The sequence below is a fragment of the Corythoichthys intestinalis genome, chromosome 4 (genome assembly GCF_030265065.1).
Source record: "Corythoichthys intestinalis isolate RoL2023-P3 chromosome 4, ASM3026506v1, whole genome shotgun sequence".
NCBI classification, from domain to species: Eukaryota; Metazoa; Chordata; class Actinopteri; order Syngnathiformes; family Syngnathidae; genus Corythoichthys; species Corythoichthys intestinalis.
The window spans coordinates 6,049,931-6,077,853 of NC_080398.1; the positions used below are offsets into that span (position 1 = coordinate 6,049,931).

The 27,923-nt window shown below is 37.5% G+C and overlaps 1 protein-coding gene across 2 annotated transcripts; it reads right to left on the reverse strand.

Moving 5' to 3' along the window:
* Positions 1 to 764: 764 nt before the first annotated feature.
* On the reverse strand, positions 765 to 27,094 carry LOC130915360 (uncharacterized). 2 transcript variants are annotated; one of them, XM_057835319.1, is made up of 6 exons: positions 25,524 to 27,094; positions 21,401 to 21,698; positions 10,764 to 10,820; positions 7,898 to 8,107; positions 4,793 to 4,933; positions 765 to 1,049 (listed from the first exon to the last, which is right to left on the reverse strand). In XM_057835319.1, exons 2-6 carry the CDS (start codon positions 21,695 to 21,697, stop codon positions 990 to 992), a joined length of 765 nt encoding a protein of 254 aa, XP_057691302.1. In that variant the 5' UTR covers position 21,698; positions 25,524 to 27,094; the 3' UTR covers positions 765 to 989. The 2 variants fall into 2 exon arrangements, with proteins under 2 accessions (XP_057691302.1, XP_057691301.1); XM_057835318.1 differs by having other exon boundaries at positions 21,401 to 21,702; positions 25,524 to 27,084.
* Between the last annotated feature and the right edge of the window lie 829 nt (positions 27,095 to 27,923).

The following is a 27,923-nucleotide window of genomic DNA, read 5'->3' on the forward strand; positions in this document are numbered from 1 at the left end:
GCTCTCTGCACTTTAAACAGAACCCTGAGACTATCACAGAGCAGGTGCATTTATACGGAGACTAGAATACACACAGGTGGATTCTATTTATCATCATCGGTCATTTAGGACAACATTGGATCATTCAGAGATCCTCACTGAACTTCTGGAGTGAGTTTGCTGCACTGAAAGTAAAGGGGTCGAATAACATTGCACGCCCCACTTTTCAGTTTTTTATTTGTTAAAAAAGTTGAAATTATCCAATAAATGTTGTTCCACTTCACGATTGTGTCCCACTTGTTGTTGATTCTTGACAAAAAAATTAAATTTCATATCTTTATGTTTGAAGTCTGAAATGTGGCGAAAGCTTGCAAGATTCAAGGGGGCCGAATACTTTTGCAAGGCACTGTATCTTGGTGTCTTTAATATCTCCTGCCCTTTTTGTTCATTATTGTTAGCTCAGTGGTCACTAATGAGCGCAGGAGGTGTTTGTTTGCCCGCCACCGGAGTCGCGCGGGGTTGCCACATGGGACAATTGTGAAATACGGAATAAACTGCGTTCCGTATTGAACCAATACGGAACGCAATACGGAAATTATGGAACGATTCCATATTTCAAGGGACAGGTGGCAAGCCTACTCGGCCCCCTCTGATAAGGTGTTACGCAAAGAATGACGAAGTGTCACGTCAATAGGTAACCATGTCTATGACTCGGATTGGCTGCCATTGACGACTATTGACTAATGAATTAAACATGAAATCCACACTCTTTTCTGACTAAAACACAGACGGAAATACTTTATTTGTCATTATGTCTTGACAAGCTAAAGTGATAGCATTGTAAAAAGGAACAACCACGACTCGTGATTATTTATACAAAAGGGTAATATAAACACAATAATGACTCAAATGTAATTAACTGGAAAATAACTTTGTTTTTGGAGTTTGATATAAATTCAAGATGCAAAACAGCATATAAGGTGAAAAAGGAGGAAGGAAGAGAGGAATATTTAGGCCTTTTCGCCTTCTTTCAGGAGCGACCTGTACACACCCTCCGGCTGGTCAAGATTCTAAAATTCAAAACAAAACAAAAGCTGACATTTCATCTTGAATACAAATGTGAGAAAAGAACAAGTATATAAAAAAAACTGTCAGGGAAAAAACTTATGATTCTTGTAACTAGAGTTGTCCGATAATGACTTTCAAACCGATACTAATACAGTAGGGCAAATAAGTATTTAGTCAACCACCAATTGTGCAAGTTCTCCTACTTGAAAAGATTAGAGAGGCCTGTAATTGTCAACATGGGTAAACCTCAACCATGAGAGACAGAATGTGGGAAAAAAAAACAGAAAATCACATTGTTTGATTTTTAAAGAATCTATTTCTAAATTAGATAGGAAAATAAGTATTTGGTCACCTACAAACAAGCATGATTTCTGGCTGTCAAAGAGGTCTAATTTCTTCTAACGAGGTCTAACGAGGCTCCACTCGTTACCTTGCACCTGTTTTAACTCATTATCAGCAGTGTTGTCACAGATTACTTTAAAAAGTAATTTATTTACTGATTACTGATCACACCTCAAAAAGTAATCTAGTTACTTTACCAATTACTTTATCATCAAAGTAACTAAGTTACTTTAAAAGTAACTTATCAGTTACTTTTTACCAATTTTTCTCCTTTTGCTGCCTCAACATAAAAATGACAACAAAAAATGTCATTGCATGTAATGGAATTTTTCACATAAGGCTTAATCTTGGAGAAAGGTGAGCAAAAATCCCAGAACCACACGGGGGGACCTAGTGAATGACCTACAGAGAGCTGGGACATCAGTAACATAGGCTACGATCAGTAACACAATGCGCCGCCAGGGACTCAAATCCTGCACTGCCAGACGTGTTCCCCAGCTGAAGAAAGTACACGTCCAGGCCAGAGGTTGCGCTAGACATTTTCATTGTCTGTCATTTTGACTGACAGGGTCATAAAAATTCGGCCATAATCTATTTTTACCCGTCACTTACATTTTTAAAATGTTAATGATGACATATTCAATAGTATTTAGTTTTCATTCATTTTAAATTAATATTGTAACGCTTGCTTGGCGGCGAAAAATTAGACACGGAAGTCGTGGTATTTTTCTCCCTCTTTTTACTCTGCTTACTGCCAACAACACCAACAAAACAACTCCACCCCCAAAGAAAAAGAGGCAACTATATAGACCCCAATAACCAACGTCACACAATGATCTTAATTGTGGTTGTCAGCCCAAAATCTTCTAAATATATATTAAATGCATCTTACCAGATATAAAATGACTACTACATAATCTGTGGTGATCGTTTGGTGCCCAGATTTCTAGTCGAATTACAGCAGTCCATCTCGCTCTCCTCTTCGGGTCTCTCAGAATATGGTAGAACTTCAAGTCTCTCCGTCTATCTTCTCTGTTACTGCAACCAACCACCACACACGCCTTCACCATTTTGATTATTAATGTTAACGAGCAGAAAAACACGCCGTAATAGGAGGCATGTACGTAGCGGTAATGTGTAAACGCGACGAGCTGACGGATAATATGGCGGCTCCAGTCAGGGGAGCGGAGTTTTGAAGTCATGTGATTGGGGTCTATACAAAGGCGGCAATCTAGTCCACCAATTGGATGACGTGCTGGCATACCGGATGCACCAATAAGAACCTCGCGTTGATGTGTCAATCACGGTGCCGCCGCCAGACCCCGGTGACACTACAATATTCTGACAGAATAGCCAACGACGTCATGCATTAAGAGAGACAATAACTAATTAATATGCTCACTCGCCACCCTGTGGTCTCGGGTGTGAATTGCAACCTGTCAAAATGACGGACAGACTTCAGTTTTTTCCGTCACCGTTTTAAAAAAACGGTCAACGACGGAAAATATTCGGTTAACGCGACCCCTGGTCCAGGCCCGTCTGCGGTTCGCTAGAGAGCATTTGGATGATCCAGAAGAGGACTGGGAGAATGTGTTATGGAAAGATGAAACCAAAATAGAACTTTTTGGTAGAAACACAGGTTCTCGTGTTTGGAGGAGAAAGAATACTGAATTGCATCTGAAGAACACCATACCCACTGTGAAGGATGGGGGTGGAAACATCATGCTTTGGGGCTGTTTTTCTGCAAAGAGACCAGGACGACTGATCTATGTAAAGGAAAGAATGAACGGGGCCATGTATAGAGAGATTTTGAGTGAAAATCTCCTTCCGTCAGCAAGGGCATTGAAGATGAGATGAGGCTGGGTCTTTCAGCATGACAATGATCCCAAACACACAGCCAGGGCAACAAAGGAGTGACTTCGAAAGAAGCATTTCAAGGTCCTGGAGTGGCCTAGCCCAGGGGTCCCCATTTGCCGGGACGCAGACCGGTACCGGTCCGTGGCGCATTTGCGACTGGGCCGCAAAGAAAAAATAATTTAATAACGACCGCATTCTGGCCGAATTAACCCTGTGCCCCTGCTTAACACACCGATATCTCTGTCTACTCTAGATATAATACTACAGGATAGATTATAATGTTGTCATAGAAGTCCATTGATTGGACTGCTAGCAGTACATCTTGTTTGTGTATATAATATATCTATGTGCGCTTGTCCTCGATAATAGCGTATTACTAGGCCGCGGCGCAGCACATTTGTTCCCGGAAATAATTAGCCCCCACACGAGCGAAGATAACAGGAAAACAGACGTCTTTGGAAATATTTTTACGGCGAAAAGGGCACCTGACGAGCCTACAACCTCGAAGACCCACGAACTGCAAAGGAGTGGATTCATGACCCGTTTGGGAATAAACAGAGAGATCACAAATGACGGCGACCTTATTAAACGTACATTTGAGACAACAACTCTACCGATGTTCTGGATTAAAGTCATTCTGGAATATCCTGACATCGCGATAAGAACATTGAAAACCTTGCTACAATTTCTAACATCGTATCTTTGTGAAGTGGGCTTCTTAATTAATGTTTAACGACAAAGCGAAGTCGTTAGTGGTGAGCGCGGTGTGCAGCTGTTGTGTGAAGCTTACATGGAAGGATGAATCTGAGGAGAACTTTTCTACAAGTCCTTCCATGATCAAACGTAAGTTAATATTCCTTTCTTTCAAGAAAGTTAGTAGTGTTTACATTGGAATCGCTGCATTTGCGCATTTTGCGGCTATTTTTTACGTTACGCGCATGCGCAGAACCGCATCGTTTCAATTTTTGATGGGTTGCAAAATTTGTCAGAACACCGGTCCGTGAAAAAAAGACCAAAATAACATCGGTCCGTGGTGCAAAAAAAGTTGGGGACCCCTGGCCTAGCCGGTCTCCAGATCTCAACCCCATAGAAAATCTGTGGAGGGAGTTGCAAATCTGTGTTGCCCAACGACAGCCCCAAAACATCACTGCTCTAGAGGAGATCTGCATGAAGGAATGGGCCAAAATACCAGCAACTGTGTGAAAAGCTTTTGAAGAGTTACAGAAAACGTTTGGTCTCCGTTATTGCCAACAAAGGGTACATAACAAAGTATTGAGAATGAACTTTTGGTATTGACCAAATAGTTCTTTTCCACCATGATTTGCAAATAAATTCTTTAAAAATCAAACAATGTGATTTTCTGTTTTTTTCCCCCACATCCTGTCTCTCATGTTGACAATTACAGGCCTCTCTAATATTTTTCAAGTGGGAGAACTTACAATTAATGGTTGATTAAATACTTATTTGCCCCACAGTAATATCTGACAAATATTTGTAACGTTCCCGCATAATTTTGCTAGCATAGTAAAAAATGTTACAAAGTTACCTGCTGCTGTCGGTCGTCCCCGTTGTTGTTGCGTCCGATTCGGCACAGAGATTTGATGGCCAATACGGCGGAGCTGATGAGCAGGAAGAGTTCCAGGACGCACAGCGCGATGGCCACGCCGTTGATGCCTCGCGCCAGCATCTGCGCCATGGACACAATCACGCAACTCTTTATAGAGCAGTAGCTACAAAATGGTTTATTTTAGGGCTGCAACTAGCGATTATTTTAGTAGTCGATTAATCGATCAATAGTTAGTTCGAATAACCGAGTCATCGGTTTAGGAACATTTAATGTGTTGCAGAATCAGTTTTAGGAGATGTAAAACAAAGGCTTGCTAAGATACAACTATTAAAGGTATTCAAAAATGAAATAAATGAGGATCTAAGTACAACAAAAGAAGAATTGGCTAACTTGATTAGCAAAAGATAGATTAAATGCTATAAAATGCTAACTTTTTTTTTTTTTTTTTTAACAATACAATGCTCTTACAAATCGTTCAAACACATACCCCCCCCCCCCCCAAAAAAAAAATAAATAAAAAAAATTAACTGCTAAATACACCTACAAACCAAATTCCAAATGCATAAAAACATATTAGCACAAGCAAAAACGTGTGTTGGTCTTACCAGGGAGCAACTGGATTTAGCCATGTTCACTTAGTTATGTCATATTCACTGTTGCAACTAGAGGGCAGTGTATCCACTCAAATACCACCCAAACTAAATGCAAACACTTTCAAAACAAACCATTACAACACTAATTAAAGGAATACTCGCAGCAGCAAAATTTGATTCGAAGTTTTTTTTCTCATCGAATTACTCGAGTTAATCAATTAATTGTTGCAGCACTAGTTTATTTTCTTAAAAAATAATAAGTTGAAAAATGGTGGGGGGGTTCTCATTCCTGTTATTGTTTTGTGATTTTTTTTAATTAAAGTAACAATAGGAAAAAATATTTGATAGAAAAAATAAAAGATACATTTTTCCTGTTTGTCTTTTTTTTTAATTAAAAAAAAAAAAAAAAAAAAGTTAATTCCAAACAAAACAAAAATATTCCCTTTCTTTTTTGTTCAATATTTTTTGGGCGTTAAAAAATGATAACCAAAAAGTACAAATAATAGAGTTTTTCTTTTTTCTCATGGCTCCTATTATTTTTGTAATTTTATTAATCAAAAAAACAAAAAGGGAAAAATATTCTTGATTGAAAAAAATACCATACCATCAGCTAGGACAAAAAAAATGAAAATGTTTTTTCCTGTTTGTTTTATCATTTTATCAAAATACGTTGATTACAAATTAATACAATGCAATAAAATTTCCCTTTTTTAAATTTTTTTTTTTTTTTGTTTAACAAAAAGAAAAGTATAACAATAGGGGGAAAAAATATGTTCTCATTTCTACTAATTGTTTTGTCATTTTATTCATTAAAAAATATATTTTTTTGATTGAAAAAAATAACATGAATATTTTCCTTCCTTTTTAATTTGAAAAAATATGTGTATTACAAATGAATGAATACAATAAATATTCCTTTTCCTTTTTATCTTTTGTCTTTTTTTTTTATTCTCATTCCTATCATTGTGTTGTAATTTTATTCATTCCCCCAAAAATATAAATAATAATAAAAATAAATAAATAAAAACAAAAGCTATCAATATTTTTGATTGGAAAAATATAAAAGATGAATATTTTCCTTTTTTTTTATCATGTTCTTTTATTTAAAAATATATATGTTTATTAAAAATGAATAAATATTCCCTTTCATTTTTATGGGTTTGTCATTTTTTTTTTGCTTTCGTTGTGTTTAGGGCTGCAGCTATCGAATATTTAAGTAATCGAGTAATCGACTGAAAATTCTATCAATTAATCAAGTAATCGGATACAATTTTTTTTTTGTTTTTTTTTTTGGTAAAGAGCAATTATAAATAGGCCTTTACATGAGAAAAAAAGACATTTAATCCAATATTGAACCATTTTCAGTCAATCAATGTCTTTATTTTCGATGTACATTGTTGAAAACAGCCAACAATTGCATCTAAGACGTGAATAGAAAAAAAAAAATCACTGCTTTCACTCAAAAAACTTCAAGATCTTATTAAAAAAAACATTAAAAAAAACATTTCTTACCTAAAAATGTAATTACGCTTGATAACACACATCACTTGAAAGCTACGTGTTTTTTCCACGTGTTTCAATTTAATTTCCATTTGTTCAAGCTATTTTTAAGTTTTAAGTTAGTCTAAACTGTAAGTACTGGTAGGATTTTGAGTTTTAGCAGTGTTCAAAATAAATGTATGATACCTGCTGTATTGGAGCACATTTATTCAGTAATGACTACTGAGCTAAAACTGACAGTTAGCTTTATTATGTTTGAATTTTACAGCCTCATCACTCTACAGCGCTGTGTTTTTACAGATTAAATAAAGCCCGTATGTAAGACACGTTAACCACGCATCGACAGTGGTCATAATCAATAGAAACCATGCCCTCCGAAGGGCTAACGTTACGTGAGCGAGTGACAGTAACGTTATATTTATTAGCGCTGAGAAGTATACTGCTTAAAGATGGCGGCTGTTTACCAACGCTGCTCAGGCGCGGCCGAGTCCTTCATTTCGCATCTAGTCTTAAATGCCTGCGCTATCTATGAGACGCATCGGACACAACCTGCTACCAAACTAGCATCATGCGGGCGCATTTTTAGCAACGTCGGCGTAGTTTGTAGTGGCTGTCGGCTGCGGTAAGTTTTTTTTTTTTTTTTTTTTTTTTAATTGCTTCTTCCTCTACGCACGTGACGTCAGCGCGTTGTCCAGCATTAAAAGTAGTCCGGGCAAAAGAGCTGGCAAAATGAAACGATTCCTCGAGGTGAATAAAATTACTCGGATCAGTTTTTAAACTCGAGTTACTTGAGTTGCACGAATATTCGTTTCAGCTCTAATTGTGTTGTCATTTTATTCATTCAAAAAGGGAAAAAATATTTTTGATGGAAAGGGAATGTTTTATAAAATAACAAAAAACTAAAAGACATAGGGAAAACAATTAATATTTTCATTCCTGTGACGGTTTTGGAGTTTTTCGTGAAGAAAAAAAAAAAAAAGCATGCGCTCACCAAAATCAGGTCTTTTGCCTCCAAGCAGCGAAGTTGGTACTTAATGCCGGCGGGACTTAGGGTGGAACGCTTTCCGACGTAATAATCATTACGGTTTTTTCGACAAAAACCCCACTCCAGGGAGATGCCAGTCAAGTTCCCGGCGTAAAGGGCAATGCCGGCGATGGCGAAGGCGATTCCTGAGAAGTTTAGAATGACGTTGACCAACACCTAAAATGCAAAAAAAAAAAAAAAAGATGCAAACATCAAACAACTGCACGAGTCACACGTCCAACCACGTCACAAGTAACTCCCGAGTAAGACTGCAACAACTCATCGGTTAAAATCGATTAATAAAGTAGCTGCCAACCCTTTTGATCTTTTTTTTTTTCCGGCAGCTATGAGCAATCCTGTTTGGGTCCTTGTCTGTGAGTAGGCCTACACGCCAATGATTACAGAAAGAGAGAGAAAGTTCACTGCTACACTCAGGTTGGGTTGCTGAATCAATAACTTTATGAAGTGTCAAGAGATAGATTGTGTTGTCAGATCCAGTGTGCGTATGTCAGAGGTGAGTAAATGAAGCCATTTGTATTGTTTGTAGTCTTGGTTGGTGATGTATTACTACTTAGCACGGAGCGCTAAGCTAGTTAGCGATTATGCTAAGCAGTGTTTTCAGTGTCGGTGTACACTGGTATGAAAAAGTGTCTGAACCTTTTGGAATTTCTCACATTTCTGCATAAAATCCCCATCAAATGTGATCTGATCCTTGTCAAAATCACACAGATGAAAAAATTGTCTACTTTTAAATAAAACCACCCAAACATTTATTTATAGTTGTTTTTGTTATCGGGTGTTGTGATAGTACAGTATGTCCCGCCATTTGTTTTGGACCGTCCATTTCTGTATAAAATCCCCATCAAATGTGATCTGATCTTTGTCAAAATCACACAGATGAAAAAACTGCTTTTAAATAAAACCACCCAAACATTTATTTATAGTTGTTTTTGTTATCGGGTGTTGTGGTAGTACAGGATGTCCCGCCATTTGTTTTGGACCATCCGTTTCTGCATAAAATCCCCATCAAATGTGATCTGATCTTTGTCAAAATCACACAGATGAAAAAACTGATTTTAAATAAAACCACCCAAGCATTTATTTATAGTTGTTTTTGTTATTGGGTGTTGTGGTAGTACAGGATGGCCCGCCATTTGTTCTGGACCGTCCATTTCTGTATAAAATCCCCATCAAATGTGATCTGATCTTTGTCAAAATCACACAGATGAAAAAACTGATTTTAAATAAAATCACCCAAACATTTATAGTTGTTTTTGTTATCGGGTGTTGTGATAGTACAGGATGTCCCGCCATTTGTTCTGGACCGTCCATTTCTGTATAAAATCACCATCAAATGTGATCTGATCTTTGTCAAAATCACACAGATGAAAAAACTGATTTTAAATAAAATCACCCAAACATTTATTTATAGTTGTTTTTGTTATCGCGTGTTGTGATAGTACAGGATGTCCCGCCATTTGTTCTGGACCGTCCATTTCTGTATAAAATCCCCATCAAATGTGATCTGATCTTTGTCAAAATCACACAGATGAAAAAACTGATTTTAAATAAAATCACCCAAACATTTATTTATAGTTGTTTTTGTTATCGGGTGTTGTGATAGTACAGGATGTCCCGCCATTTGTTCTGGACCGTCCATTTCTGTATAAAATCCCCATCAAATGTGATCTGATCTTTGTCAAAATCACACAGATGAAAAAACTGATTTTAAATAAAATCACCCAAACATTTATTTATAGTTGTTTTTGTTATCGGGTGTTGTGATAGTACAGGAAGTCCCGCCATTTGTTCTGGACCGTCCATTTCTGTATAAAATCCCCATCAAATGTGATCTGATCTTTGTCAAAATCACACAGATGAAAAAACTGATTTTAAATAAAATCACCCAAACATTTATTTATATTTGTTTTTGTTATCGGGTGTTGTGATAGTACAGGATGTCCCGCCATTTGTTCTGGACCGTCCATTTCTGTATAAAATCCCCATCAAATGTGATCTGATCGTTGTCAAAATCATACAGATGAAAAAACTGTTTGCGTTTAAATAAAACCAGTCAAACATTTATTAATAAAAATGAAAATAAATAAATAAATATAAATTGAAATAAATAAAAATTGAATATAAATTAAAATAAATAAATAAAAATTGAAATAAATATAGAAATAAATAGATATTGAAATAGAAGTATTTTAATGACACTTTTAATTATTTATTTGATTGTGAATTTATTTATTAAATTTTTGCATTCCTGGTCCACCAAAGCTAGAGCCCTATAGTGGTAGGCGTGGCTAGACGGCAGATTAAAAGACTAATTTCTCGTCATCTGCGCTTTGCTAAATTGTTGTATATAGTACTATGATTCTAATTCACATAATAATCCTATTTAAGACTTTTTTTCTCCTGTCGTACGCACTTTAAGCATTAATTTACGCCATTTTCGTGTTGCACATGTATGTTTATGATCTAAATAGTTCTTTAGCACCGCTGGATAACACTGAGAGTCCAACTGAATATAAAAGAGGGCTTTTTCACCACCACAAAAGCTTTGGGTGCAAAATTTTAGAAGGGTGCAAAATTTGACAGAACACCGGTCCGTGAAAAAAAAAAAAAACCCAAATCACACCGATCCGTGGTGCAAAAAAGGTTGGGGACCCCTGTCCTAGAGTAATACAAACTGTCAAACAGTAAATACGAGAAAAGATACTATTCCCCTATTAATTATATTAAGTGTGTTAGAGTAATACAAGCAGTCCAACGGTAAATACGAGAAAATATACTATTCCCTTCAACATATAGGAGATGAGCGACTTACCAGACACGGACTCGGGAACTTCTCGGACAAAATGCAGACGATGCCGAAGAGAATGAACTGTGGTAGAAAAAGAAAAAGTGTAAGTTAAGGTGTTTTTCTCGGGCAGGTGACTATTTTTATTCATTAAAAATAACATACTTTATCCACACAGACAAGACTGAAAAAGCAGTTTCTGCTCTTGCACTCCTCTTTAAAAGAAACTGCTGGATTTTAAGCCAAAAGAACTGTTGTGTTTGATAGTACAATATGTCTATACGCTGCCATAGTAGATTCATGGCACATTAAGCCCCCGAACTATTTTCAATTTGTCCGTTTTACCCCGGAAACCCCCGTTTACAGACATCGCGGAACCGCCTTTGTTTCAACCCAGCCATAAAACGAAGGCAATTAATTATATTTATTGTTCAAAATGTCTGTCATTTTTAGCTTAGAATTATTCATTGATGTCTAATATTTGTTATAAAAGAAAAATGACTTTAATAAATTATCCACTCACATATTTTAAACTTTTAAACAAATTACTTCACAATGATAAATTAGCGTCTGTAAAAAAAGTCACAAATATCTCTACCTTATAACTATCACTGAATTGTATTTTATCCGTTACTGTCGCATTTTCCCCAATATTTTAGATGATTAAAAAAAATCTATCATTACCCTAACAAGCAATTAATGAAACAACTGGAAAAGTAACTGAATAATTAGCACAAAAAAAGGAATTTTGTTGTTTACATCTGTAGCGCTGCAAAGCAATCTAGGAGGCATGTTTTGCTATTAACACAAATAAATCAACAAATAAGCCGCACTGGACAATAAGCCGCGGGATTCAAAATGAAGGAAAAAAGTAGTGGTTTATAGTCCGAAAATTACGGTACAAGATAAATTTGGCCTTTTTTTGTTTTTAGATATTCTGAACTCATTTGCTCCAAAAAAGTATAAATACAGTGGGGCAAATATGTATTTAGTCAACCACTAATTGTGCAAGTTCTCCCACTTGAAAATATTAGAGAGGCCTGTAATTGTCAACATTGCTAAACCTCAACCATGAGAGACAGAATGTGGAAAAACAAAAAACAGAAAATCACATTGTTTGATTTTTAAAGAATTTATTTGCAAATCATGGTGGAAAAAAAGTATTTGGTCAATACCAAAAGTTCATCTCAATACTTTGTTATGTACCCTTTGTTGGCAATAACGGAGGCCAAACATTTTCTGTAACTCTTCACAAGCTTTTCCCATACTTTTGCTGGTATTTTGGCCCATTCCTCCATGTAGCTTTCCTCTAGAGCAGTGAAGTTTTGGGGTTGTCGTTGGGCAACAAGGACTTTTAACTCCCTCTTCACCGCGTGGCGTCAAAATGATAACAAGAACAGGGATCAAAAATCCAAGAACCACACGGGGGGACCTAGGGAATGACCCACAGAGAGCTGGGACCACAGTAACAAAGGCTCCTATCAGTAACACAATGCGCCGCCAGGGACTCAAATCCTGCACTGCCAGACGTGTCCCCCTGCCGAAGAAAGTACACGCCCAGGCCATAACACATTCTCCCAGTCCTCTTCTGGATCATCCAAATTCTTTCTAGCGAACAGCAGACAGGCCTGGACATGTACTTTCTTCAGCAGGGGGACACGTCTGGCCGGTCTCAATATTGGTAGGGACGATATAACAGCATAACCTGCATGTACACTTTTTGCTGGGGACGGGATATTAATTAAACCAAAAGAGATTAGGTGAACGGGGGTCAGGGCTACATTTCTCACCAATATCAACCTACCGTAATTTTTGCACTATAAGGCACACTTGACTATAAGCCGCCACCCACCAAATTTGACATGAAAACGACATTTGTTCATAGATAAGCCCCACTGGACGATAAGCCGCAGCTGTCCTGACTGTATTATGGGAAATTTACACCAAAACATATCAAACGGTAACACTCTATTTGACAGCGGCATCATAAGACCGTAATAAAACTAAATGGACCAGAATGAAGCTTTGAACCAAATGGCTCAAAAACCTCATTGCTTCAAGAAGCTTCATTTGGCCGTCACTGTTCTCTTGGGGAGACCGTCAACCTCTGCTGCCAACACTGTTGTCATCCAACATGCCTCCTTGCGTGCATTGCCGCGCTACAGATGTAAATAACAAATCAAAATTCATGTTCTGTGCTAATTGTTTCTTCAGTTACTGTTCTAGTTGTTTCATCAATTGCTGGTTATGGAATTTGGTAACACTTTATTTGAAGGTGGCACCATCAGACTGTCATAAGACCATCGTAATTATCACATGACGCGGCTATGACCATTAATGAATGCTTATGACTAGGGTTGTTCCGATAATGTTTTTTTTGCTCCCTATCGTTTTAGTTTTGAGTATCTGCCGATCCCGATATTTCCCGATCCGATTGCTTTTTTTTGCTCCCGATTCAATTCCAATCATTCCTGATAATTTTTCCTGATCATATTTTGGCAATACATTAAGAAAAAAAATGAATAAAACTGACGAATATATACATTCAACATACAGTACATAAGTACTGTATTTGTTTATTATGACAATAAATCCTCAGGATGGCATTTACATTATTAACATTCTTTCTGTGAGAGGGATCCATGAATAGAAAGACTTGTGACTTTGTATATTGTGACTAAATATTGCCATCTAGTGTATTTGTTGAGCTTTCAGTAAATAATACTGTAGCCATGCCCAAATGCATGATGGGAAGTGGAACCATGACTGCGCGTAGTGCTACTGCGTTGGGAAATAACAAGGTGTTAAGAAAAAGATCAATAGCTTTCTTGCTTCCCCACATTGCTTCCCAGGATATTTCTAATCGTAGGGAGACCGATTGTAAGGCTTTAGCCAATTAAAAAAAGGCTCCAAAGGCTGCCAAAATTCACTCTACTCATTTTACGCTGCCTTTTATCTCTCTATATAGGCAAGACGGCGCCATTACAGATTGAGCATGACAATGTGTGAGTGGATCGTGCAGTGCATGCATTAATTGCGTTAAATATTTTAATGTGATACTTTTTTTTTTTTTAAATTAATTACCGCTGTTATCGGGATAAACTTGATCATCCTACCTTAAGCCTAAACTAAAGACTCTGGATGAGTGTAACATATTAGGTCTGTAACGTTAAATAAAATTAGAAAACGATTTAATTAAAATACAGTGCCTTGCAAAAGTATTCGGCCCCCTTGAATCTTGCAACCTTTCGCCACATTTCAGGCTTCAAACATAAAGATATGAAATTTAATTTTTTTGTCAAGAATCAACAACAAGTGGGACACAATTGTGAAGTGGAACAACATTTATTGGATAATTTCTTTTTTAACAAATAAAAAACTGACAAGTGGGGCGTGCAATATTATTCGGCCCCTTTACTTTCACTGCAGCAAACTCACTCCAGAAGTTCAGTGAGGATCTCTGAATGATCCAATGTTGTCCTAAATGACCGATGATGATAAATAGAATCCACCTGTGTGTAATCAAGTCTCCCTATAAATGCACCTGCTCTGCGATAGTCTCAGGGTTCTGTTTAAAGTGCAGAGAGCATTATGAAAACCAAGGAACACACCAGGCAGGTCCGAGATACTGTTGTGGAGAAGTTTAAAGCCGGATTTGGAGACAAAAAGATTTCCCAAGCTTTAAACATCTCAAGGAGCACTGTGCAAGCCATCATATTGAAATGGAAGGAGCATCAGACCACTGCAAATCTACAAAGACCCGTCCGTCCTTCCAAACAAGGAGAAAACTGATCAGAGATGCAGCCAAACATTCCATTACCACTTTTGATGTGTTTGGGGTCATTGTCCTGTTGGAACACCCAACTGCGCCCAAGACCCAATCTTCGAGCTGATGACTTTAGGTTATCTTGAATTTGAAGGTAATCCTCCTTCTTCATCCCATTTACTCTCTGTAAAGCACCAGTTCCATTGGCAGCAAAACAGCCCCACAGCATAATACTACCACCACCGTGCTTGACGGTAGGCATGGTGTACTTGGGGTTAAAGGCCTCACCTTTTCTCCTCCAAACATATTGCTGGGCATTGTGGCCTAACAGCTCGATTGTTTCGTCTGACCACAGAACTTTCCTCCAGAAGGTCTCATCTTTGTCCATGTGATCAGCAGCAAACTTCAGTCGAGCCTTAAGGTGCCGCTTTTGGAGCAAGGGCTTCCCTCTTGCACGGCAGCCTCTCAGTCCATGGAGATGCAAAACACGCTTGACTGGACACTGACACCCGTGTTCCAGCAGCTTGTAATTCTTGGCAGATCTGCTTTTTGGTGATTCTCGGTTTAATCTTCACCCTCCTGACCAATTTTCTCTCAGCAGAAGGTGATAGCTTGCATTTTCTTCCTGATTGTGGCAGTGACAAAACAGTGCCATGCACTTTATACTTACAATTGTTTGCACTGTTGCTCTTGGGACTTGCAGCTGCTTTGAAATGGCTCCAAGTGACTTTCCTGACTTGTTCAAGTCAATGATAGTTAAAGTCAATAATCACTCACAAGAAATTGCTAATTCGTGTTGCTGTATGTATATTTTTGACCCAGCAGATTTGATCACTTTTCTGTTCACCCATAATAAAGTCATAAAAGAACCAAACTTCATGTATGTTTTTTGTGACAAAGTAGTATCTGTTCCAATCACTCTAGAGAAAAATCAGTCGTAGAAATAACTGGAAACTCAAGAGAGCCATGACATGTTCTTCACAAGTGTATGTGAACTTTTGACCACAACTGTAAGTACGTTCAAAAATCTTCCCTGCGCAATTCTGATGCAATGGATTTGGTTTCCCCATTTGTATTGTTCTCATGTTTCATTTTTACACACCGCATAACTGTGGTCAAGTTTCCCACCAACCTCGTAGGAGCCAAAATGTCTCCAGATGTCTACTTTCAATGTCTTAGGTGCATCAATAATCTCTCTCGTTCCCTCTTTCTCCGCTTCAGCCATTGTTATGTCCTATCTCTTAGAGCGGGGGTCGGGAACCTATGGCTCGCGAGCCAGATACGGCTCTTTTGACGGCTGCATCTGGATCGCAGACAAATCTTCAGTTATTCAAAAAAAAAAAAAAAAAAAAGTTTCGTTATGTAATGGGAAGGGCGCTAGGACCTCGGGGGAAACCTGGCGGGCGAAAGCCACAGGGGAAGCGTTAAAAATAGCAACCAGTAAGGGGCGCTCACATATTTTCCATTAGCAAACTAGTGACACATTCGGGACACAACAGGTGCGGCAGTGGAAAACGTCTTAAGTCTGATGATGCGTGTGGCCGTCGGTTGAAATAATAGCGATGGATCTGTAGCGTGGTGCAGACAGGGATTAAATGCTTCAGTCTGTTGCTACACATTTAATTTTGCTTTATTTTCATTTTCTTTTACACCTGAAACAAAAACAACATCTGTAACAAGTATGAGCCGTGTTAAGGGCACCACTGAGGTGACAAATTAGTGGGCAAATCAGGAAGATCTAGTTCGGCTACTAGAGGGCAGCGGCAATGAATAAAGACAGTTGGTTTGAGTGAAATATGTATTTTACAAAAAGTGACAAAAAATGAACATGAATATTTACAAAATACCAGTGTGTACACAATTTCCCAGTTGATCAAAAGGGAGACAACCCCAGTTCACTTTCCCCACCCCAACGTTCGTATATTACAAACAGTCAAGAGATGAATGGCTTCAGTTTATGGCGATACAAGGTGTCCATTAGCGCTGCTTGATTAGTCACAGGTTGAATTGGTATTGGAAATGCTTGACCCGAGTAGTGGGGAGAGAAAAACAGGCTGCTAAGCCTCCTACCAGAGCCTGACTTGTTTTGAAGACAAGGAAAAAGAGGACCATCAGGCTCCTGGCTCAAGTTCTAGCTCGCCATCCGTTTGTTGGAGTGGTCCCAAGGCAGGGTAGGACCACCTGGCCTGTATGGACCAACCAACCCAGTTAAACAATTGAAATGACTAAAAATGTTAGCTTTAGCACATTAGCCCCAGAGTGCTAACATAACAAAATACAATCATAAAGCACCAACAGACATGAAAATGCTAAAGTACTCACATGTTAGCATTAGCATGTTGGCATGCTAACATACAGAAATACAAAAATAAAGCACCTAAGGGCAGAGAAAATCACATGAACACATAAATTAGCCTAAATTAGCATGTGGCTAATTCGCTAACAACAGATGGAAAAAATTCAGACTCACCAGTTCACTTGTAGTTGAGCACTCACACAAACAGGTCCCCAACACAACTAAAAGGTCTGGTTCTATAAGTTATAAAACAGCCTTTAACAAGTTTGAAAAACAATCGGTTGGATGTATCAAAAGGTGTTTGTGACTGACCTGCAGCTATTGCTCCTTGGCTTCTCTCCCACACGACTGAAGGGAGAGGAGTCAAGGAAACTTATATAGTGCCTAGGTGACTGGTGATTGGATAATTGGTGTAATGTGACTTGTCATGTGCTGTGGTGCATTCAGGGACTGTGGGGAAAACAAGTACTGGCTAAAATCATGGAATCTTAACCCATGTTACACATCCGTCTCGCATTGCTGCACACACACGGCTCATTTCTTATTGGCTCTGAAATGTGGATTCTTACATAATCATATTAATATACAAATACAAGTTTTTGTGACAAAACATTTCCAACTTCTGCATTTTAGACACTACTAGCGTTCACTCATCGTCCGCTCGCCATTACGAACACATCTGCAGTCACACATAAACATACTGTAATAGCCCCGAATGTGGAAATAGGAAGGAGAGTTGATGATGACTTTCCCACTTTATTGTGGCATCCATAGAAATAATAAACAAAATAACAGCAACATCCGCAACATGCTAACTTCGCTCTCACGCCGTACGCTCTCTCTTCCTTGCTTCCCGCTACGTCACTACTCTGCCGTCTGATGGCCTCTTCAAGGGCCCACAAATAGTTACGGACATTACAATACTAAACGATTAACATATTTCTGAACTATATTAACACACAGCACACATCACAATCATCATAAAATAAAGCAATCCGCTAATATACACAGTCAAATTACACTCTTTTTCTCACCTCAAACAAGAAAAAAATACTAGTTTACAACGTCCGTCTCACATTGCTCTAAAATGCGAACATTTATTGCCCATGCACGCCACGTAGCGAACGCCTCCCCCCTGCTGGTTAAAAACCGTAAGTACAACAGTCTATCTGTGGACACAAAGTATTAAAATAACAATTTTAATATTACTTAATAATTGTTATTTAATTTATTATCATTTATAAAAGTTATTAAAAAGAATTCAGAGACTTATTGTACTTTAAAAGTGTTGAAATTACATAAAATGCACATATTGTGCACGCACATGAACGCCGTGGCCTGCTTGTTTTTTTTTAATATTAAACTTTCCCAGCGTTATTTCGTTGTGTAAATGCTTTTATAACGATCATAAAAATATGTACACTATTTAAACATTAAGAAAACGTTTTTTTTCTGCCAACTGGGAATTCGTTACGAAGGACACTTTTATTTATGCACACAAAGGCAACACAAATGTGATCCTTTTGAATCTTCTCCTCTGTGTGTCTGCAAAACCGCATTTTTTTTTTTTTTATATTAAACTTTCCCAGCGTTATTTGGTTGTGTAAATGCTTTTATAATAAAAATATGTAGACTATTTAAACATTAAGAAAACTTGCGATTTTTTTCTGCCAACTGAGAATTCGTTACGAAGGACACTTTTATTTATGCACACAAAGGCAACACAAATGTGATCCTTTTGAATCTTCTCCTCTGTGTGTCTGCAAAACCTATGTTTTTTTTTTATATTAAACTTTCCCAGCGTTATTTGGTTGTGTAAATGCTTTTATAATGATCATAAAAATATGTAGACTATTTAAACATTAAGAAAACTTGCATTTTTTCTGCCAACTTGAAGAAATGAAAATAAATTGCTGCTGCTGCATTTTATTTTTCCGCGTCACTCCCCCCCAAAAAGAAAAAAAATCGGGTTTTTCTTGCTTGGCCTTCAAATCTAGTTAATTGATCGGGCTCGGGCCAGGTCGGGCTTAAATACCAGCGGGACGTGTCAGGTCGGGCTGGATTTTTTAGGCCCGATCTAACCTCTGTTGCACATATATAGTGGGCCAGGCCTACATTATACTTTTGTTCTACATTGCAATTTAGTTGATGTTGTTTGCAACTGAACTGATCCCTGGATTGATATAGCGATAAAGATGCTGCTGCACTACAATATTTTCTTTGTCGTTTTCTTTAATACTTACTTGAATATTTTTAGTTGTGACTAAAATACAGTGACTGTTATGACTGATTTCGCACAGGAGTTCAGATGTTGCATTGTGTGAAAGGCTGCTACTGTGTGTAAAAAAAAAAAAAAAAGAGAAAGCCCTGGTCTCATTCAAAGCACTAATTAAATGCTGTGATCTGTTTATATATACCGTATTTTTTCGGACTATAAGTCGCACCTGAGTATAAGTCGCACCAGCCATAAAATGCCCAATGAAGAGGGAAAAAAACATATATAAGTCGCACTGGAGTATAAGTCGCATTTTTGGGGGAAATTTACGTGATAAAATCCGCACATAGAAAGGATATTTCATCTTGAAAGGCAATTTGAAATTAAAATAAAATATAGAACAACATGCTGAATAAGTGTACAGTTTGATAAGGGTTACATGACGTATGAACAACAAAATGCGAACGTGGCCAGTATATTAACGTAACATAGCTATTAAGAGTTACTCAAATAACTATAGCATCAAGAACATGCTAACAAGTTTAGCAAACCATCAGTGTCACTCCAAAACACCAAATTAACATGTGAAATGATATAAAAATGTGTTAATAATTTCACACATAAGTCGCTCCTGAGTATAAGTCGCACCCCCAGCCAAACTATGAAAAAAACTGCGACTTATAGTCCGAAAAATACGGTATATATATGTGTATATATATATATATATATATATATATATATCTGAAAGTATTTTCATTTGACTTCAACCAGGAGTGACACAAGAGCCAATAAATAGTTGTTTAATGTCTGACCGCTTGTTTTGCCTCATGATTCACGAAAAATATGCTTTGCTTTAGAGTTTTAATGCATCCCAGGCTTTCATGCATCGCGATGCGTTGCCGAATCGAACCGAATCGAATCGTGACCCTCTGAATCGAATCGAATCGTGGCCCTCCGAATCGTAATCGAATCGAATGGTGAGGGCAGTGCCGATGCACACCTCTAACTATTATTGTTGTGTTAATGTAGTACATATTAGGGCCAAATAAAACGAATATGAAGGACTACGAGATGTAAGTCGTACTATTGCTACGAGAAAAAAAAGAGCTACGACATTAGCCTGGCTAGTGAAATATTTCAAATAGATCGATGTTATGATTCTTCTCGGGAAACAAAATGTGAAAAAAAAAAATTGTCATGATATGACGCAATTTTGCCGTAAGCACGACATGGTGAGGCGGTCCGACTCCGATGCAGACCACCAACGCAGCTTAAAAAAAATCCTAGGGGAAACCCTGTAATAGTACATGTTTTTAGACATGAATCAACTACATATTTGACTGAAAATTAAACATTAGGGAGGTCAAACTGTCGATGAAAAAAAATGCCTGAGTTATCACAGCGTTCTGCTATTTTAAAGGGTATGAAAACGCAAAGGGGGTGTGAGACATCAATAGAAGCGTTATGTGCCAAGTTAAACAAATATTGATAAAGTTAACAAAAAAAATCAATCACATTAATGAGCAATTACCCAAAATAGATCGAAAATGACAAACATTTCCGAAAGTGTACCGGAAACAGCCGAATGGGGCGGAGACGTCTAACAAGGAAACAAAAGGTCGAGGCAGGTGCCATCGTTGTTTATCGACGAGAGAGTTGCGTTCGTGTTTTATCAAAAAATCGCTAAAATGGTTCAAACATGTTATGCTATGTGGTTTACAAATAGCCATTTGTCGCAATGTAGTACCCATGAGTTCCCGAACACGAGAAAAAGAGCTGGACTACGCAGACAATGAGTAAAGTTCGTCAGTGCTAAGAGGGCTAATTTTGCAATTTTACGGGGAAAAGGGAACCTGACGAGCCAGAAGATGTGCCTACAACCTCAAAGAAAACAAAATTTATGCTACTTCCCAATCACTAAAGCGTCACGCACACAATCTGCTAGATTTCCGGCATCTCGGGGGCGGGTCCTTTTAGCTTGACAATCGACCTAATTTCTATCATTTTCTTGGTGTTGCGATGTGTGTAATTACACGAAGTGGCATGATATGAATTCAAAAGGCATGCGTTGATGGATAAATGATGGAATATTAGCATTTCCCCAGGTGTTGTCATACCCTTTAAGCTAGCTTTGGTAACTGTCATTCATTACCGTAATGCATCGCGTGCCATCTACCAAATGGCATTCACATGTACGATAACTCCTCCCATTCCAAATGGAATGGACGTCTAGTGTCGTCAATGGCAGCAAATGAAATTTAAAAAAAAAAAAAAAAAAAAAAAATTCATCCTCGTTTTACAATGTTATGAATTTAAAACCCCAAAACATTGAATTCAAAATCATTGGAGTTGATTGTTGTCAACTATATTAGAATGATTATTCTTACCAGCGCTCCTAGCCAGTGAGGAAAACCCGTAAAATCCATTTCCCAAAATGAAGCAGGTCCATTGCTCATGAGTATGGCCCCCAGGCCGATGCTGAGGAGACCCGTCATGATGTGCAGCGCCCCCAAAGCTGACTGAGAGGTCCCCATGACACCTCTCAAGTGCCGGGACACCGAGCAACAAGCGGGGGTGTAACACAGGCCTCCCAGAATCTGACACAGCGGGGGCCAGTTACTTTTGGGGTCAGTGGTCAGAGTCAGCATCGTGACCCCGTCCGCCTTGGTCATGGCCACCGACATCCTGCCTGGGAAAGAATTCATTAGAGGCTTTATAATGACTTCATCTCAATGAATTACATTATTACTGCATGGCAATTTTTTATCCAAAAAAGCCTTGCTGTAGAGGAATGACTACAATAGTATACCCTGGTCAAATCCTATAATTGCATTTCAATTTAAAACTGTTGAAAAACAATATGAGCAATTCAAAATTATATGAAGTTAAACTGCCATTTTAGGGCATTTTTTAACAGTCAATCATTTAAATGATTAAAAGCAGACCTAAAAATTGAAGGAATCTCATCTTTTAGCCAGATTGCCAGAATTACGCTAGCCGAACCGCCGGAACCGCACTAGCGCAATTCCAACGAGCCAGGCCGGCGCAATGTCGACAACCCGGCCAAAAGGCCAAACTCCATGCGTCCGCCTTACAACTTAACTTAAATCTATCTTTAAATGATAAAACAGTTTTAAAAGTTACACATGTCGAAAATAGACTTTAACGGTTGATTCACAACATTAAATGACTTCCACACATAGCAAAGGTTACTATCTAGTTATCGCAATATCCGCAATACCCCTGTGTCGAGTTAAGTTTAGGGTAAAGAATTGGGCTAGGGCCAATTGTCCCAAAACTGTTTAAACTTCACATTGTGTGACACTTTTTTTTTTTTTTTTTTGAGAAAAAAAAAACATGTAAATTATCACCAGTTACTTTGCCATGAACTAATTACTCTTACATTCATAAAGTTTGATTCTTCATGTGTGTTATTTATTTTGTCTTTATTTTTCAGGAATCCTCAGAGCAACCATCGCTGCAGGGTGCCAAATTTAAAACAGTTATGTGAAGTAAGGTTGGCCAACCATGTTTTTGAATAATATCAATGGCTAAACAGTTATAAGCATATTTTCGTTTTTTTTTTGTGTTTTTTTTTAACGCAAACCTTCCTGATTCTTTGTTTAACCCATAGCAACGCCCTTGACAACGAAAATGCTTTTCTTCGGCAATCTTCAGAAATTACGTCACACCTACTTAATCCACTGTCAATCGGGAAAGGGTTGTGGATGTGCACATAAGCGGGTCGGCGTCGCGGTAATTCACGGTCACGTTGCAGTAAGAGACACACACCGCCGGTGAGTTTGTGCACATTTATTTGTATTGGTATTATGTATTTCCACCTTCATGCTTCAAGCCTTGCATTGCATTTGTACGGTTCAGCGTTTCTTTCACGGCGATTGCTTATATATATATTAGGGCTGTCAAAATTATCGCGTTAACGGGCGTTAATTAATTTTTTAAATTAATCACGTTAAAATATTTGACGCAATTAACGCGTGCAATGAATGACCCGCTGCCATATTGCCTCAAACATTACAATGAGGCCGTTTATGGACATTAAGAGTGAAGAGAATGCCACCGGCCGCTTGGGGGCAGCGCCGTTCCATACTCATGTTATGTCTTCTAAACGTGGGAGAATTAGTAGTTGTGAGACGTTTATGCTATATTCACAATGCAATGCAAATTGCTATTTGTGCTCCACACATATTTGGGTAAGTTTTCTTTCTTTTAGTGGCAATTATGTGTCTCTTGTTGTATTTTGGATAAGATATGTACAGATATACAGTATGTTATACAGTAAAGGCGAGTGGACACAGGCGTTCTTTGGACCGCGCCGTTTATTGGCATAAGCTTCTCCTTCACAACAAACATAAGTATCATTTATTGAAAGCACAACAAAAATAATATTCCTATCTCTCCAAAAAACAAATAATGTTCACAAAAAGAAAAGCACTTCAGTCCATAGTAATGAGGCCCTATTCTGACACACAGTTAAACAACAATGCAAAATGAACTGGCATTCCATATCAAAATAGCTATGCAAAATACACGTAAAACTTTTCACTCTATTTTTATTATTGTTATTTTTATTCTTATTATTATTATATTAACTCAACTTTTGATTGAAAATTTTACAAATTTTATTAAAACGAAAACATGAAGAGGGGTTTTAATATACAATTACTATAACTTGTTAACTATAGCATTTATTGTTTAAGAACTACAAGTCTTTCTATCCGTGGATCACTTTAACAGAAAGAATGTTAATAATGGCATTTGTGGATTTATTGTGACAATAAACAAATACAGTACTTATGGACAGTATGTTGTATGTATATATCCGTCGTGTGTCTTATCTTTCCATTCCAACAATAATTTACATAAAAATATGGCATATTTTAGAGATGGTTTGAATTGCGATTAATTGCGATTAATTAATTTTTAAGCTGTAATTAACTCGATTAAAAATTTTAATCGTTTGACAGCTCTAATATATTTATATATAATTATCAGTCTTTGTTAGCTGCTTGTACGCTACGTTTACTTAGATCATGAGTAACTTCTGGGGGGTAAGCCCCCGCCTGTTCTTAACCTAATGACGCCCCTGCTCTGCCCCACCCTGTATATATTTGCACAAACACACATTTTTTATCAGAGCATTTTTTAAAAATTAAATGTGTGTATTCAATCTGATTTCTCCATTTCGTTAGCCATTAGCCCAGCTAATATGTGTCAATTTAGTCAGTGTACCAGAAATTTGTGCACTGATAAAAGTCCTGTGTGTTGAACGTTGAACTACGTTTAAAATGTGCCAATTCTTTTAAACATTTAATATTTTTTCTGTTTAATTAATCTTAATTGGTCAGTCCCAACCGAGCATAAACGCTCCATCTGCCCCATCTAACATGGCTGACAGCCTGACGTATATCAACGACGCGCCGAAACTACCAATGAGGCGTTTTAGTCACCGTTCAAGCGCACGTCGAAGCAAAAACAATTTAAAAAACAAACAAAAACGCAGGAGTATCGTTAGCAAACAAATTTGGCACTCAAAAAATATTTATATGTGAGAGTAAATGTAACAAATGAGGGTAATTTTGCGATGTTACGTCTGTTTATGTACTTGACTCAGGGACAAGCACAGGGTTAGCAAACAAAGTGCTGCCACTGACTACTGGTTTTGTATATTAAAAATAATAATAAAGTTCCTTTTGAAAGTATTTAACACTTTCAAATAATTAAACAACGACTGACTGTCAATTTAAATTGTGAGTAGTCTCAAGTTAATGAAATTAAATCGTTAATTTTAATCATATAACAAATAAAAGGTTTTCGAAGTCAGGCTTAGCATTCTTGTGCTGGCTTTACTTGATTTGGGAAAGATGATACCACTTTTTAATCATTAGAATACTTCATGTTCATGTGGTTTTGCTGTAACAACAACAACAACAACAAAAAAGCAGATATCGACTTCATTTTTGGTTTGTTGCATAGGCAAAACTATTTTAATGGATGTACTACTACAACAAGAGAATGCGTCAGTTTTAGTTTGTAACTAAACATTTGTGCAAACACTTGCTTGAAAAATAACAATTTTCTAACTGTGTATGCTAAGTTGTTATGCAGGCGTCAAAATAACGGTCAAATTGACGATAAATCTACGTTCACTTTCAATTTTCAATTGGACAGGTGATGTTTTCCAAAATTACGACACAACTTGAAGGCAGCGTTAACATTTGAGCTGCTCCGGATGGGCGTTCAGAAGTATTTCAGGCTTTTTTTTTAAAAAGCATCTAAGTGTACTAAAACTTCAAATATGATCAAGTATTAGTCTCTAGTCAGGAGTACCTTTAAATATGAGGTAAATATTTAAGTCCCCCTCTCGTTAGTGAACCAGAAAGACGCGTTGCCCATGGTTTTACTTTCCGAAACGACAACACTACTACTACTGCACTACTTCTACAACTGTGCATTATATATGAACTACAAAAAATGTTTCCTACATACCTCTTTGTGTGGATTCAAAATCAGTGGACCTCAATTCCAGTCAAGTTGTGGCGTCCGCCCTTGGCTGAGTTTTGACTAACGTATTTAGTTGGAACACAATGTTCCACTGCTGTCAAGCCAGCTTCCACTCGTAAAAAGTAAAAACGAAGGCAAGCTAGCCGCCCCTCATTTGGATCATTGTTTGCATTGTGTGCATTACGGTAATGCAACGCGCTGGCTTCATAATGGTGCAACGTGCTGGATTCATAATGGAACGCGGTGGCTTCACAGCGCAAGTCCCTTTATTGAAAAAAATAAATATGAATAAATAAAAAACGGGAAGCCATCCAACAACGGGTCCACTTGAGAGAGGTACTCGAGCACCCCTAGACCCAAACTAAAGTATTATGATATCAAAATAATTTAGGAATTCAGAGTAATACTACTTAGAAAATTGCTAGTTATTCCTGTCATTTACCCTTATTTCAAATATTAATTAAAAAAAAAATCTAGTAGATATGCCAGGACGGTTCCACTTCTGAAGTATAGTACACGACCGAAAGACTCGAACTAAAGTACTCTGATAAAATTCTGATGTATCATTTCAAAATAAAAGTACTTTGAAAATTGCACATTTTTGCTGTCATTTCGCCTGATTTCAAAAATTGATTTTAAAAAATCTGGTGGATATCCCAGGCCGGTTCCACTTCTGAGGTATACTAGAGGATCCCAAGACTCGAACTAAAGTACTCTGATAAAATTCTGATATACCATTTCAAAATAAAAGTACTTTGAAAATTGCTCATTTTTGCTGTCATTTCGCCTGATTTCAAAAATTGATTTTAAAAAATCGGGTTGATATCCCGGGACGGTTCCACTTCTGAGGTATACTAGACGACCGAAAGACTTGAACTAAAGTACTCTGATAAAATTCTGATGTATCATTTCAAAATAAAAGTACTTTGAAAATTGCCTATTTTAGCTGTCATTTCGCCTGATTTCAAAAATTGATTTAAAAAAATCGGGTTGATATCCCGGGACGGTTCCACTTCTGAGGTATACTAGACGACCGAAAGACTCGAACTAAAGTACTCTGATAAAATTGTGATGTATCATTTCAAAATAAAAGTACTTTGAAAATTGGCCATTTTTGCTGTCATTTCGCCTGATTTCAAAAATTGATTGAAAAAAATCTGGTTGATATCCCGGGACGGTTCCACTTCTGAGGTATACTACAGGATCCCAAGACTCGAACTAAAGTACTCTGATAAAATTCTGATGTATCATTTCAAAATAAAAGTACTTTGAAAATTGCCCATTTTTGCTGTCATTTCGCCTGATTTCAAAAATTGATTTAAAAAAAATCTGGTTGATATCCCGGGACGGTTCTACTTCTGAGGTATACTAGACGACCCCAAGACACGAACTAAAGTACTCTGATAAAATTCTGGTGTATCATTTCAAAATAAAAGTACTTTGAAAATTGCCCATTTGTGCTGTCATTTCGCCTGATTTCAAAAATTCATTTAAAAAAAATCTGGGAGATATCCCAGGACCTTTCCACTTCTGAGGTGTACTAGACTACCCCAAGACTCGAATTAAGGTACTCTGAAATGAAATGACAGCAAAAATGGGCAATTTTCAAAGTACTTTTATTTTGAAATGATACATCAGAATTTTATCAGAGTACTTTAGTTGAATGACACATAGCAAAAAAAAAGACACATGGCAAAATCAATTTTGTCACGTGGCCCAAAAAAATGCCACATGGCAAAATCCTTACTTTTTTTTTTCGATTGAAAATATATATTTTGACTGAAGTGATTTTTTTTTTGAGTGAATTATAAAGCCAGAAATCTACCTCCTTATAGTTCTCAGTGTCTAACAACCTCCCAGCAGGGCCCAGTACCAAAAGTGATATTTGCCAAGCGGCATTTTTTTCTGGCAATGTGGCATTTTTTTGCCATGTGGCAAAATGGATTTTGCCATGAGGCAAAATAGAGTTTGCCATGTGGCATTTTTTTGCCATGTGGCAAAATGGATTTTGCCATGTATCATTTTTTTATTGCCATGTGGCATGTTTTTGCCACGTGGCAAAATTGATTTTTCCATGTGGCAAAATGGATTTTGCCATGTGGCATTTTTTTTCACCATGTGGCAAAAATACATTTTGCCATGTGGCATTTTTTCTGGCCATGTGGCATTTTTTGCCATGTGACATTTCTTTTTTTTTTTTTGCCATGCGGCAAAAATACATTTTGCCATGTGGCATTTTTCCTGGCCATGTGGCATTTTTTTGCCATGTGGCAAATGGATTTTGCCATGCTGCACTTAAAATAGATTTTGCAATGTGGCATTTTTTTTGCCGTGTGGCAAAATGGATTTTGTCATGTGGCATTTTTTTTGCCATGTGGCAAAATT